Raw genomic sequence first — 14,052 nt, 5'->3', positions numbered from 1 at the left:
TTCTTTTCCAAGTGTAATGATATATATAAAGATATAATGATAAGGATCACTCTCCCTTTACTCACATATTTATAATTCTAGGGTTCCCACCCACATCAATACATTTACTTCTCGTTGTATTGAATCTGATTGTTCTTGCTTTGATAAAGCTTATTGTAAGTCAATACATTTCTTTTTAAAATTTCGCCTGAAGATCGGCATTATTTTCTTGCCAATCCAATATCAATTTTTTTCATTTTCATGTGCCTATTTTTGTTCTAATTATTTATATAAAATTAAAGACTGTTATCAGCTTTTAAAATCGTAAACCATATGAAGAGATCGTTTAACCTTTCAGGTGGTGTTTTGTCAACAGAACCTGATAACGAAATCCCATTCGTCGACAACAGTTATGACGATGGAACAGAAGCCTCAGTGCACTCGGATGGTGGGAATCCTGAGAATTCCATTCGGGAAAGCATCATTACCTCTCATAATCAACAAGCAGAGCCATCTGAAGCAACAGAAGTTCCAGCGGAACCAGAACCTAAAGTAGTGAAAAAGCGAAAACCATTGGTTATATATAGCCATATTAATGTAACACCAGGTATCTCTTTTTTAGTCACATCTATACTTGGAAACTTATTTGTATTCAGTAATAGCCCTTATGGTATGAAAGAGCTTTGTATATCGTAGCACACCAGCATGTTTCTTGAACTCATAAAAGAAAATGTATTTTTAAGTAGCACTTTTAAGGGGTTTACCAAAATTGCATTTCTGTTCTTAGAATATTTGTTGTTGAAGATATTGAGAAAATTAATAAAAATTACATAGTGAGAAAATAATAAAATTACCGTAGGTTTACACATCTCACAAGCCAAGTGAAGTAAGTACAATTCTGCTGTGTTAATTTTCAATCACAATACCTCATTTGGATTTTATTCAGACTGTTATACTTAACTACTTTTGACTTATCTATTCTCAGTAATGGCATACTGAGTTCATTAACACCCTGTGTATGATAGAAATACAGACAGACATGGGTATTTTACCACAATCAGATCCACATACAACTTAAAGCTGTGCGATTATATCTAAGAAGTGTATTTTGTTTTCTCTTCTCTATTCTGTGATGACGCCCTGAGAAAGATTTGCTAAATTACGTTCTTCTGTTCTTGCAGGTAAACCTCTAATGTTTCAATGCACTGTCTGCCGAAAAAGCTTTAAAACGAGAGCTCATATCAAGTACCATGAATTTTGTCCTTCCGGAAATAAGCCTCTGCGCTGTGAACTCTGTGGACAAGGATTTGTGTCAAAAGCTCACTTCGAATACCACAAACGGAACCACACAGGTGATGAGTGTTTTCACTTTATCTTTTAAATAGCTTATCTTTAGACATCTTTTTCTTATTTCTAATTTAAAATCTGTCTTGCTGTTGTTGGGAAGATAGCTGACACAATGAAATATTACAGATTTATTTTAAAGTAAATTCTAGTTATACAGGGTGTTTCAAAACAACACCTACAACGTTTGGGAGAGGATTCCTGACACAACATAAGACAAAAGGTATATATCAACCTGGGTGCAGAAATACGTCATTTCAGAGTTATAGGCTGCCGAAAACATGAAGAAATGAACTTAAAAGGTTCATAGTTCCAATACTGTGGGACCTACTGTAGTCGGATCAAGACTTCACTTAGGAATCAGTATGTGCCTTATCCAAATATCCATGTTTCAGAATCCTGCAGTACTTCAAATTATATGCCCGTAGCCAAACTCCCTCTATGAAAATTGTTGCGTGACTGGCTTAGGATTCTGAAACATGTATTTTTGGATAGCGCCCATATTAGTTCCTAAGTGAAGTCTTGGCCTGGCTACGGTAGGCCCCTTACTATTGGAGCTATGGACCTTTAAAGTTTATTTTTTCATGTTTTTGGCAGCCTATGACTCTGAAATGACGTATTTCTGCACCCATGTTGGTCTATACCTTTTGTCTTATCTTGACGTCAAGAATCACCTCCCATGCGTTGTCGGTGTTGTTTTGAAACACCCTATATAATAATACATAAAAATATGCATTTTAACGCACAAATTTACATAAAAGAGAACAAAACTTGTTACATGTGGGGTACATCTTAGGACATTATTTTTCTACAATATTTTGGAAACCTCACTGTTTCATTATTCATAGAGTTTAAATCTACGAATCGCTTTTTGAACTACTTAGTAGTTTCGTTTCTTGCGTTCAGTAAAAATAATATCAGCTCTTTATATGTTTCATCGTTATCATCATCATAGACAGAAAGAAGAGGAAAGAGAAAAAGGCATGCAAATCTACAGAATCAACCTTAAGTGCTGTTTATATATATAACAGAGGAGAAGAAACATGAATTAAGTGATAGAAAAAGTAATCCAGAGATTTGAACTACGTGAATAAGGAAACACTAATTTTTGCAAAATATCATAGAAAAATATCTCAAGATGCACCACAATTTTTTTCATAACTCTAGTTATGTTTGAATATTTTCTAAAGTTCCGTACATTGTAAATAATATATACTTCTACTTACAGATTTCTATAATTCCTAAATATTACTTGTACTTCCGAGCTTTCGACTCTCTTCTGGAGTCTTGGTCACGGAGGATGAAAACAGGAAGAAAAAAAATAAAAGCATTAAGGAATAAAATAGAACGGACGTACCAACGGATGTGGAAAACACATCAATTACACCGATTAAACATCAGATGGTGATTATGTAGCTGCAATATGGCAGAGTCAATTTGTGCGCTCTTTTGTTCTTTTGGTAAAAGGTTGCTAGCTCATGCTATTATCAGGCCACGGTGGCTCAGTAGTAGAGCGTTCAGCTCTGGTGCAGGGGGCCCTTAGTTCGAGCCTAGCTCGCCCTAAGCGAATTTTGTGGTGGAGAAACACCGTGTGCGTGGGTTTTCTCGTTGTTCCCTCGCTTCCTTTCATTTTCTTCATTCCACTATTTCCTTAATTTCTAATTGTCACCGTCCCCTTCAGCCTTGCCGGCACAACCGTGGGACGTAAAACTTAAAAAGATTTCATTTCATTCTCTTTTATCATGCTGCTATTTTCGTTGTTATACTAATGCTGTGAGAATTTTGTAATTACCGCTTCCTATTTATTACTTAAACATCCCTTGTCCATTTTTTAAAAAAATGAATAAATAAATTTTCAAATGCGAACTCTCTACTTCATTTCTGGTCCGCAATAACATTTTTGAATCTTGTACCTTGTGTTGTGTTGTGTTTATCATTCTCACAGCAATGGCGTAAAGAAAATAATAGCATGAGCTGGCAACCTTTCATCAAAGAATAGACGGAACGTACACATCGACTCCACCATTTGATGTTTAACCGGTGTACTGGACAACGTGTTTTCCAGCACAGTTCTTCCCTTGGTAAGTCCGGTCTATTTTATTCCTTGATGTTTTTATTTTCCTTCTTTCTGTTCTATCCTCCCAGACCAAGACTCCGGGGGAAAGTCGAAAGCTAGGGATAATGTTCAGAAATTACAAAAGTCTAAAAGTAGAATGGTAATTTCTGAGCGTGGTTTTACATTCTCAACATTCACTTGTTTAGAAAAAATAATTTAATGATAAAAATCCTGTCTAGAAGTATAGCACCCCTACTCCACTGATATAATATCTATATCTATCCATATCGGGTGTTCTAAAGATGGCGCCCACGAACAACAGAGCACCATTCTTTAAGTCAAAATAAAGCGAAAATCTTACATATTGGCATACCCTCCAGGGCTTCCTTCACCCACTGTAAGGAATCATAACGTCGCACATTAACTTGGAACCATTAGCATTGCTCTACAAAGCCATCAAAGAGTTACATCGATTGCCATGCTAATAAGTGATGCTACTGTCAACGTGTATCAACTTTAACTTTCATCTGGAAAGAATCAATGTAACTATTTTATAGATTGGTAGATTTTCTTTATGATTCTTTTCTGCGACGTTGTCACATAGTGCAGTTTGCATCTCTAGACGAAGACCCGAAAGGTGTACAATTATAGATATTTTTTCTCTTTATTTTGACTTGTAGAATACTGATCTGTAGTCTGTGGGGCATCATTTTTAGAACGCCATATATATGCGACTATATTAGACATGGACGTTTGGACTCCTAACCGGTGACATGCGTCTCCAATGGAAATCGAACCCGGTGCACTCTCTATATGGTAGATGCAATACACTGCGTATTTTTTTTTTTTTCTTTTTCTACCGAGACAGACACGTATACGCGTTTTCATTTGCAACTTGCGTATATTTATAATCTGTTCACTGTAGTGATGCCCAAAATAACCATGTACCTGTTCTCTATTGTGTGGTTCTTGCCTTCCTCTGTTGCTTTTTTTTAAAACAAAAAAACCTTGAAAGGCTTGGGTTTATTTCCTTATGTGTGATTAACATATGCATCTGCACAAGAACAATGAAGGAACATTTTCAGAATGTGGTTTATTGATTTTAGGTGATCGCCCGTATGCGTGCACAGTATGTCCAAAGAGATTTAATCAAAGAGGAAAATTAACAAGGCATATGAGATGTCACACAGGTATGTTATATTCCATGTTATACTATTTGAAAGTATTAGTGAAAGTTGATCTGAATGAATTACCTTTTTTTTTAATTTTATTTATTTATTTATTTATTTATTTATTTTACATAAGATAGACGACATGCACGATTCCCCCCCCCCCTCGTAATTCTGGGGATTTTTATTTTCAACGATCTTAAGAATTTTGTTACTGAATTCTCTCTTTCTCTGTGTGTATGTGTGTGTGTGTCTGTGTGTCTGTTTGTCGGTTATTTTGCGAATTTTTCAATTTTGCGTCCTCCATTCGATAGAGCATCAAAAACTATCTTAGAAAGTGATGGAATTTCTCGCGTCACTCTTACCGTTCCCCAGGTATTGGCCAAAAAAGTTCCGATTTCGGGAGATTTAAGGAGCCATGTCGCGGGAACCGTAAGTCATAGAGAGATGCCATTGGTGTTAAGCAACACCTAAGAGGATAGTGAAGATTTTGATACCAAATAGTAACCTGAGGATACTGGCCAAAAAAAGTTCGGATTTCGGGAGATTTAAACAGACGTATCTCGGGAACCGTAAGTCGTAGATGATATTTTGCGAATTTTTCAATTTTGAGCATGTATTTTCGTAAAACAACATATCGTAGAACGTTTTAACGGGTTTCCTCCTTCGTATAAACTAAACACTTTCTCATCACTCCTGATTACACGGTTCCACAAGACTTGTGGCTTGTTGATGTGCGTCCTTGCGAACTCTAAGCGAGCATGTATATGTGGGTTTGTTAGTTTGACCTGCAAAGCAGAACAAATAATATGAGTAGTTACATGTCTGTGCACTGCATTCAAGACCTAAATTGTTTTCAGGTTTGTTGCAGCTGCGAATGGGTTTGCTGCGTTAGCTTTAATAATCGAAACATTTTCGTCTTCTGTTGTCACTTTCGGTCTACTCAGTTTCGCTTTAGTTTGTAATCCCTATTCTGTTTCGAATCGTTCAATTCAATATTCTACTGTTTTAATATCCAGGCTCATGGCTCCAGCAACATGCTTTTAAGGCATTCCAGCTTCCCATATACAATTATTCTTCCTCTAGTTATGAGACAGATAGTCTACCATCTTTGTATTTTTTAAAAATATATATATGTATATATATAAAGCAATTTGCCGTAGACAGCAAACAGTTCTCTTTAAGTTCGTTGTGGCAGTACTCTTGGAGCATTCTTAACTGTTTATATTTGTTTTTATCCAGTTTAGCAGTGATGTATTGCGTAGAAATATCCCATCGTATAATGAACTTGAATAGAATGAAGTCCAAGAAGTGAGAATACTAATATGGGTGTGTGGAGAAGCCAAGAAGGTCAGAATTAGTAATGAACGAAGAAAGGATACAGTAAAAGTATCAGGCCAAAGAGAAAACTACAAGATATACAATTGCGATGGTTAGGTAATGTTATAGGAAGGACAGGAATTGCGTGAAAAAAAAAAAAAAAAAAAAAAAAGTAATTATTTTAAAATGAATCAATATTTTAATGATTTGATTTTATTGATTTCTTCTTGAACTGTAGTTAAATGTCCTATGCTTCGTAATTAATCAGTGAAATAGTTTTTATCCTTCTTAATTTCTCTCTCTCTCTCTTTATTTTCTTTTTAATTTTGATCACTTCCTCATTTGTAATGAAATATATGGAACGTAATATCTTAAATAAGAACAGCGAGAGATCTGCTTTTTGGTGTGTGTGTGTGTGTGTGTGTGTGTCAGTCAGTCAGTCAGTCATATAATAACTACTTCAACCCATTTTTCTGACATGACAGGATTGTTTGAGAACGATTCTTCAATGAAGAATCATTGTAAGTTAGCAGCACTGAAAATGGGACGAATAATGGGTTGATTCTTTCAAAAGAAAATAGTCCACAATAGATACAATATATTAATGTATTGCTAAGGATACTGAAAACATTGCGAATCCACTAAAAGTACACCTTTATATAGGACCTAAATCTTGGGCCGAAATCAGAGTTTAAGAAAAAACAGTTACAACCAATGTCAAAATATGCTAAGTTCACACCGCTGTTTAAAAATGTTGCTGAAACAAAGAGGAAAGCTACTGGCTGCTCCAAGTTTTTGTAACAAGCACAAAGAAGGGAAACCTGTAAATTCAGGTGAAAAGCAAGTAGCTTTGAAGCATTGTCATTGTTTCTGTAGTAATTTGAAGAAAAGTAAGATCTTAGGTAACTAATTTTCGTATTCTCATAGCATAGAATGTGTATATTATTATTGATTTATTTATTTATTAGCATGACTGAAGTTATCGAGAAACAGAATTTAAGAGGAAATATATCATCTGTATTCATGGATTTGCTGAATAATTTAGATAATAGATAAAACAGAAATAATTTCCCATCGGTGACCAAGTGTGACATACGACCGGTTCTATCTCTCTATTTTTTATTCTTTCTTTTCTCGTATACACACTCATTGGCGAACCGTCCAAGGTTTGAAAGCTAAATGTCTTTATTTAGTACCTTCAGTGTATTATTTTTTTCTTTCCAAAACTATTATATAAAGACGAGAATGGTTTAGCGCTGTCTAATTGATAAATCTCACACTCAACATTCAAATATATTAGCTCTGACACGTCATGAAGTGGAACTCATATATCATATATATATATATATATATAAATTATGTATGTATGATTAGTTTGAGATTTTTCAATGTAATTGGTACTACTTATTTTGATTCTAATACACACAAGTGTATTTGAACTTATTATATACAGTCTGTTATTTTATTAATATTAGTACAGATTAATCAAAAGCACAGATTCATTTGAACTGTAAAATACAGCGTGTTTATAAATAAATGCTACCGTTTTAAAAATTGATAGTAAATCTATTTATTACCTCATATGGGCAAGCCCTACAGCATAAGCAGCGGCAACTGTCCAAGTTTGATTCATTAATCACAATCCTTCAATATGTGCATACTTAGTTACACGACACACATCTACACGGTAATTAAATTCTTCCCATGCTCTGTGTAGATCGTCCACCGTGATGGTCTACAATGCATGCGTTATCTGATCACAGACTTCCTCAAGGGACACGGACATTGACGGTACATAAACTCTGTCTTTAACAAACCTCCGAAAGAAAGAAATTGCATGGTGTTAAATACGACGAACGGGGTGGCCACGGGAGAAGGTTCTTTTCCATTGCAGCACGTCCAATCCAGCGGTGGTGAAGAAGCTTTCGTACATTCCTGTGAAATCCACGAGCTGTCGGTATCACCTATTTATGTTATTGTTGTGTGGTGGGTCTTTCCTAAACCCTGCACGAAACATACGCTGCACTGTAACCACAGATCTGGACAACTCAAAACGGAACACACAGAAAGCCTTTTCCTATTACATCGTCATCTCGGAAACTGATGTTGCAGTTCCGCAGTAAACATGACAAGCAAACAGCAGATAGCGCAAGAGAAACTTAGACAACTGACAATGCTTAAAATGTAGGTTTTATGTGTGTAAGGTAATAAATAGATTTATTATTAATTTTTAAAAACGCACCATTGATTTATAAACACGCTGTGCAGAACTTAAATATCTGTAGAAGTGTTGCACAAATGACAACTCGAATGACGATAACACGACTGGGAACACATGTTGCAAGCAAGTTGGAATAGAATACCTTAAATTTCATTCAATGACCTTTCTTGGCGGGTTGGCTAACGCGCGTGCTTTGTATCTGTTTGCTCCCGTGTTCACTTCTGAAAGGGGTACTTGCCTCGGGCTCCCATTTACATAATAGGTCCGTCTCTTGATCTCGCTGTAGAAAATACTCGTTCAGCTCTAATCAACCGACCAACTTCCTTTGAATATGCTGTTTATTTTTATTTCATTGTTTCAGGTGAGCGTCCCTACGTGTGTGACGTGTGTGCCAAAGGCTTCACTAATGCGCATGCGCTGAGAAATCATCGACTGACTCATACAGGAGAGCGACCCTATCCCTGTCCACATTGCCCCAAGAGGTTTACTGAGCAGACCAATCTGAAGAAACACCTTATCATTCATACAGGTACATGTCACGAAATTCTACAAAGGAATGAGAAGGTATTACGTGTAAATATCGCCGAACATTTTTAAAAGAGTTAAATACTTTAGAAACATATTTTAACTTCTTGAACTCATCATAATGGAAAGTGCAACTTTCGCGCTAAGCAGCACATTCATTGAATAGGAGAGCTTTTTTTTCTTTATGTTTAATAAAAATCGAAAATCTGTTATCATATAGGAAACAAATGTATTTTGGTCTGGTGATGCCTTAGGTAGAATTTTTCAGTTTTACTGTAGAACTATTCTTGGGATTATTTCAGTATGTAGACAATATGTTAAACAATTTTGAGCTGCTTTAACTTTTAAATAATTCATACGGCAGCATTGGTGATTAAAAAGTAAGATTAGACAAGCTAATAATTCCAGACATCTGTGGAATTATTCACAGTGGTGATGGACAAATTTCTAAGTTCACCAAGAAAAGGAAATCATTTCCTTAGTTTCATGTATGTCTCACAATAGAGAACTATTTGTAAACCTATGTAAATCTGAAGAAATTGCAAAGATAGAGGAATACCAGTAGCTTCTTATGACTTCTTTTCTCTGTTTTCGTCCTATTCAGCTTTTCTTGAATTGAAGGAGTTTTGGATATACCAAGGACAGGTAAATAGCCACAGTCTTTCGTAGTTTTTTTTTGGAACATTCATGCGCTATAAACTCGGGCGTTATCGTGATGTTCCATGATGATTTTGAACAACTTTACACACTGGTCACAATTGTATTATTCTTGTAAGCTCCTCAGTAATTCAGAACAGTATTCTCCATTTACTTCTCCATTTTGGTAGGGTGTTTACCATAATAATATCCTCAGAGAATTAGCTTTCTGGGCTTTCCGTATCTATCGTCATGTTAGCCCGTGACATATGAAGGATGACGATCCTTGGTGAACACTTTGTCCTGGAAATCGGATTGGGAAGGAAGGAAACGGTCTGGAACCATTGTGTTAGGTCCATCCCGGCATTTGCCACATTTGAATTAGGAAAACCCAAAAGAAACCTCACTCAGGATTGCTGGTCTGAAAAAGCTTTGAAGGTGACAGAAGGTGAGCGGTAACTTAGATCCATATCCAGGCTATATGTGTTAACCGAAAAGTAGTTGGATTGTGCTCTTGAAGTTAGCGTTCATAGAACTTTGCCATAGATATTAAGTAAATTTTCTTGTGCTCATTCTTCAGTCATATTATGTTGTACCCTCTCTCATACGATATACCTATAACTTTGGCTGTTTGTCTAAGGTGTTTGGTCGATTTTGAAACTTGTTTCTTTAGGTAATTGTGTTGGGAGTGGTCTGGTGCGAGATTCATGTTCACTGGTCATGCTACTCTTTTTTAAAAAATCAGTAGCGGAGTTTTTCACAATGGAAAATAGAAAGAGGCAAGTTTCTCCCCAACAGGATGAATTTCTTTGAGAATTATTTTTTTGGGTGTGTTTAATGGTTGTTTGATTCTTCCTCCGCCATTCGTCCGTTGTGACTTTACAGATCATTATATTAAGATTTCTGAAACAAAACCGCCAGAGACAGGAAACACAACATTTGATGGTAATCATCCTAAAAACTACTGTTTCTAATAGTCGTATTATATTACCTAGTACCAATATTTCTGGAAAACGCATGAAATTTGTCAATCGTCCCTCGCATATACATTTTCGGAATACTGAATGTGTTGTTGCTGTTTCAGGAGAGAAGCGATTTATGTGCGAAGACTGCGGGAAGAGCTTTGGGTTGAAATGGTCCCTGGATTTCCATAGACGCATCCATACCGGGGACAGGCCTTACAAGTGTGCCATCTGTGGACGGTCGTTTGGAAACTTTAAAGATCTTAAACGGCATTCTTTTATTCATTCAGGTAGGAGCTTCTTTCTTTTGTACAATATTATTCACAACTATCAAAATGTCTTAGAACTAGATATATTTCTGAAGAAAGAAAAAAAAAAAAATCACTGTGGTACTCTTAGATTGAACGTTAGTCCAAAAACAAGAAAGAAAAACAAAATTCAAGTGAATTTTGCATTATACTTTGGTTCAGAATCTAAAATAGGTGTAGATTATACAAATATAGATTATACAGTTTAATAAAGAAACAAGTAATAGATTATACAGTTTAACCCTTAAATGGCCATTGGCACAACTGCTGCGTCGTACCCTTAAACTTCAGTACCTCAGCCCCTAATTAAGCTAGGAAAGTGATTTTCCTACCAATGTGTTCCTGAAGGATGCAGCTTTCCGCCGATGTGCATTTTATGCGTGTGGGAGGTACCACGTTGGGGGGAGGAGGGTAAAAGTCGTGCTTTTTTCAACATTGCTCCACTTTGGGTGTACACTCATAAAAATTAATATGTGAAGCAATGACGTAGGCCATTGTATGGTAACGTCCTGTGTTTGTACTTCTTGGTTATATGGGGGAGCAGGGAGGGTCAAAGATGATCAATTTTTGGTGTTTCAGTTTTTTGACGTAAATTACATTTATTTTTATGACATCTGTTCCTTCGTCTTCTTCTACGATTGTCTATAAACTTTCCAACGGTGTATGAATCATGACTCTGTGATAATTAGGGGGGGTCACCAGAGCCCCCAACGTAAGAATTTACGATTTTGTTAAAACCATGGAGGGCGTGTAAAGGTTAATAAAGAAAAACATATACAAGTAATAAATTATATAGTTTAACAAAGAAAAGATTATACAAATAGATTGTACAGTTTAACAAAGAAAGGATTATACAAGTAAAGATTATACAAGTGATAGATTAGGTAAAGATTATACAACTAATAGATTAAGTAAAGATTATACAGTTTAATAAAGTAAAGGTTATACAAGTAATAGATTATATAGTTTAATAAAGTAAAAGTTATGCAAGTAATAGATTATATAGTTTAATAAAGTAAAGGTTATGCAAATAATATACAGTTTATTAAAGTAAAAGTTATGCAAGTAATAGAACATACAGTTTATTAAAGTAAAGGTTATACAAGTAATAGATTATACAGTTTAATAAAATGGATTATACAAGTAATAAATTACACAGTTTAGTAAAGATTATCCAAGCAATAGATTATACAGTTTAATAAAGTAAAGATTATACAAGTAATAGATAATACAGTTTAATAAAGTAAAGGTTATGCAAATAATATACAGTTTATTAAAGTAAAGGTTATGTAAGTAATAGATTATACAGTTTAGTATTGTAAAGATTATACAAGTAATAGATTATACAGTTTAATAAAGAAAATGTTATACAAGTAATAGATTATACAGTTTAGTGATAAAAAGATTATACAGTTTAGTAATGCAAAGATTATACAAATAGTAAAGATTACACAAGTAATAGATCATACAGTTTAATAATGTAAAGATTATAAGGGGTGTCCCTTAAAGAATGCAATCTTTGAAACACGAGGACGCGCCGATGGTTTAATGTCTTCAATCAAACCGGCTTTCTCAAATTTAGTAATCAGTCTCATCATAGTCGACTTATTAGTGCATTACATTGACCAAATATTCATTACATTCGTAATAAGTTTTCAGTATGACTGCACGCTGTTCCTCCTCGTGAAGTGCTCCATTCCTACCCGTACAGAAAACAGATGATGAGTATGCGCTATGCGACGCTCCGTGCGTACTAAGCACGAAGACAACAACAGATGAAAATCGTGTTAACGTGCAGTGCTTCCAACTTAATGAAACAGAAATAGCGGGTATTTCAAAAGTTATATGGTTTATGGGATACTCTTTTCAAATTCTAATAGCTTATATAGAGGTAATATTAGGAGATGCACTAGATAGTCATTAATTATTTAAAAATCAATATGTGTTTTCTTTTCTTAATATCAATACGAAATTACAGAAATTTTAGATGATACTACAGTATTTTAAAAAGTAAGGGTATTGGTATATGCCAAAAATGTTTATATTCCCCGAGATACTTATATACAGCGTGAACCATGGTGTGGAGTTTATTTTGTGTTTGTCCTGAAATAAAAACAGGAACTGTTATGTCGATAAGCACATAGGAATTAATCTTAGAAAAAAATTCTTAAGTAGATTTTTGTTTGTTTGTTACGTAATTTGTATTTTTACACGGAATTCTTTAATTCATTATATTCTATGATTTTACTGATTTGATATAGAGTGATCGGTGTCGAAGGATATTATTTTATTACCTGCATTCTTGCTTTAATAATAAGCAATAAATAAACTGTCAGAAAAGCTAGCCTCATCTTCAATCTCAATATGAAACTGTTGAATATACGAGACATTCGCTATTTCTAGAAGATACGAGCTACAATTAAATGTTGCATAATATGTTTGTTTGTCCACATTTAGCTTATGCATTTTCTTGTGCCTATAGGTGACCGCCCATTTAGTTGCAAGGAATGTGGCACTACATTCAGGCGAAAGGACAACCTGGAACGGCACATGAAGAATACACATCCGGAACTAAGGGAGCCGTTCGCAGTCCCCCAGCAGCAGCAGAACAACTATCAGGTATCTGTGATCAATACGTGTCCCGTTAACACCAACTACTTGCCTGTCACTTCGGAACCTCAGCCTGTCCGGACAGAAGAAAGTATTATTAGTAATTGTGTTTCAACAATCACAAAGACGTCACAAGTCATGCCCAACAATGATAGTGTCTTATCCAGTGACGTTCAGGACTTAATGCAGTTAGATTCTTTACAGACCAGTAACCAGTCCAATATTTCTTCAACCCAAAACGACCAAGTCGTTGGTCCTGTTAATCATATGAACAGTGTAAGTGTGGTTACAGCAACGGGGGACATATGTGGTGACGTCATGGGCATGCAAAGTGACTTAAAAGCACTGGAACCGGTTGATGTGAACGCTGTAAATGTCATTCAACAAACAGAGGAGCGACTAAAATCATACGCAAGTATTACTAGATCAGAGGTAGTTCCAATGTCTGAATTCGTTCCTTCTATGGACACAAACGCGAAATTAGAAAGTTTGAAACCGGTGGATGTGACCGCTGTGAATGTGATTCAAGAAACCAGTGATGGATTGAAGAGTTTAGCCAATGTGATAAGGTCGAAAGAAACTTCAGTTTCAGACTTAATGTCTTTACCCACAGAGAGTGTGATATTTGACCCAACTCGGCAGTGTAATAATAGATATAGTATATTGTATCCTCCAAATGTTAATAATTATTATTAATTTATTTATGTTTGATGTTTTTCTTTTTAAACTACATACTCTTTCCAAATGTTAGATTTGTAGAATGTGGCGTTTACATTTTTGTATTATCCTCAGAAACCCATAGCATCAGCAAATAGTAAAGGATTAATCCAGGAACTTAAGCATTTTGGATGTAGCACTTATACCAGAAAGGAAATTTGGGAAGGGAAGAAGCACAGTTTGTAACATTACCAACAGTACCTAA

At 35.3% G+C, this 14,052-nt stretch overlaps 1 protein-coding gene across 2 annotated transcripts in view; it reads left to right on the top strand.

The window, feature by feature from the left end:
* LOC145678892 (uncharacterized) overlaps positions 1–13,834 on the top strand; it is a 35,999-nt gene extending 22,165 nt beyond the window's left edge. For both annotated transcript variants that reach the window (XM_081749473.1, XM_081749474.1), the window contains exons 4-9: positions 338–586; positions 1,161–1,331; positions 4,486–4,569; positions 8,451–8,618; positions 10,335–10,502; positions 13,003–13,834. In XM_081749473.1, the coding sequence (XP_081605599.1) occupies positions 338–586; positions 1,161–1,331; positions 4,486–4,569; positions 8,451–8,618; positions 10,335–10,502; positions 13,003–13,826 (1,664 nt within the window). In that variant the 3' untranslated portion in view covers positions 13,827–13,834. The remainder of the gene's footprint in view (positions 1–337; positions 587–1,160; positions 1,332–4,485; positions 4,570–8,450; positions 8,619–10,334; positions 10,503–13,002) is intronic.
* Positions 13,835–14,052: the final 218 nt, after the last annotated feature.

This window comes from Thermobia domestica, chromosome 2, assembly GCF_964235325.1.
Source record: "Thermobia domestica chromosome 2, izTheDome1.hap1.1, whole genome shotgun sequence".
Classification (NCBI taxonomy): Eukaryota; Metazoa; Arthropoda; class Insecta; order Zygentoma; family Lepismatidae; genus Thermobia; species Thermobia domestica.
This window is presented reverse-complemented; position numbering and strand designations above follow the sequence as displayed.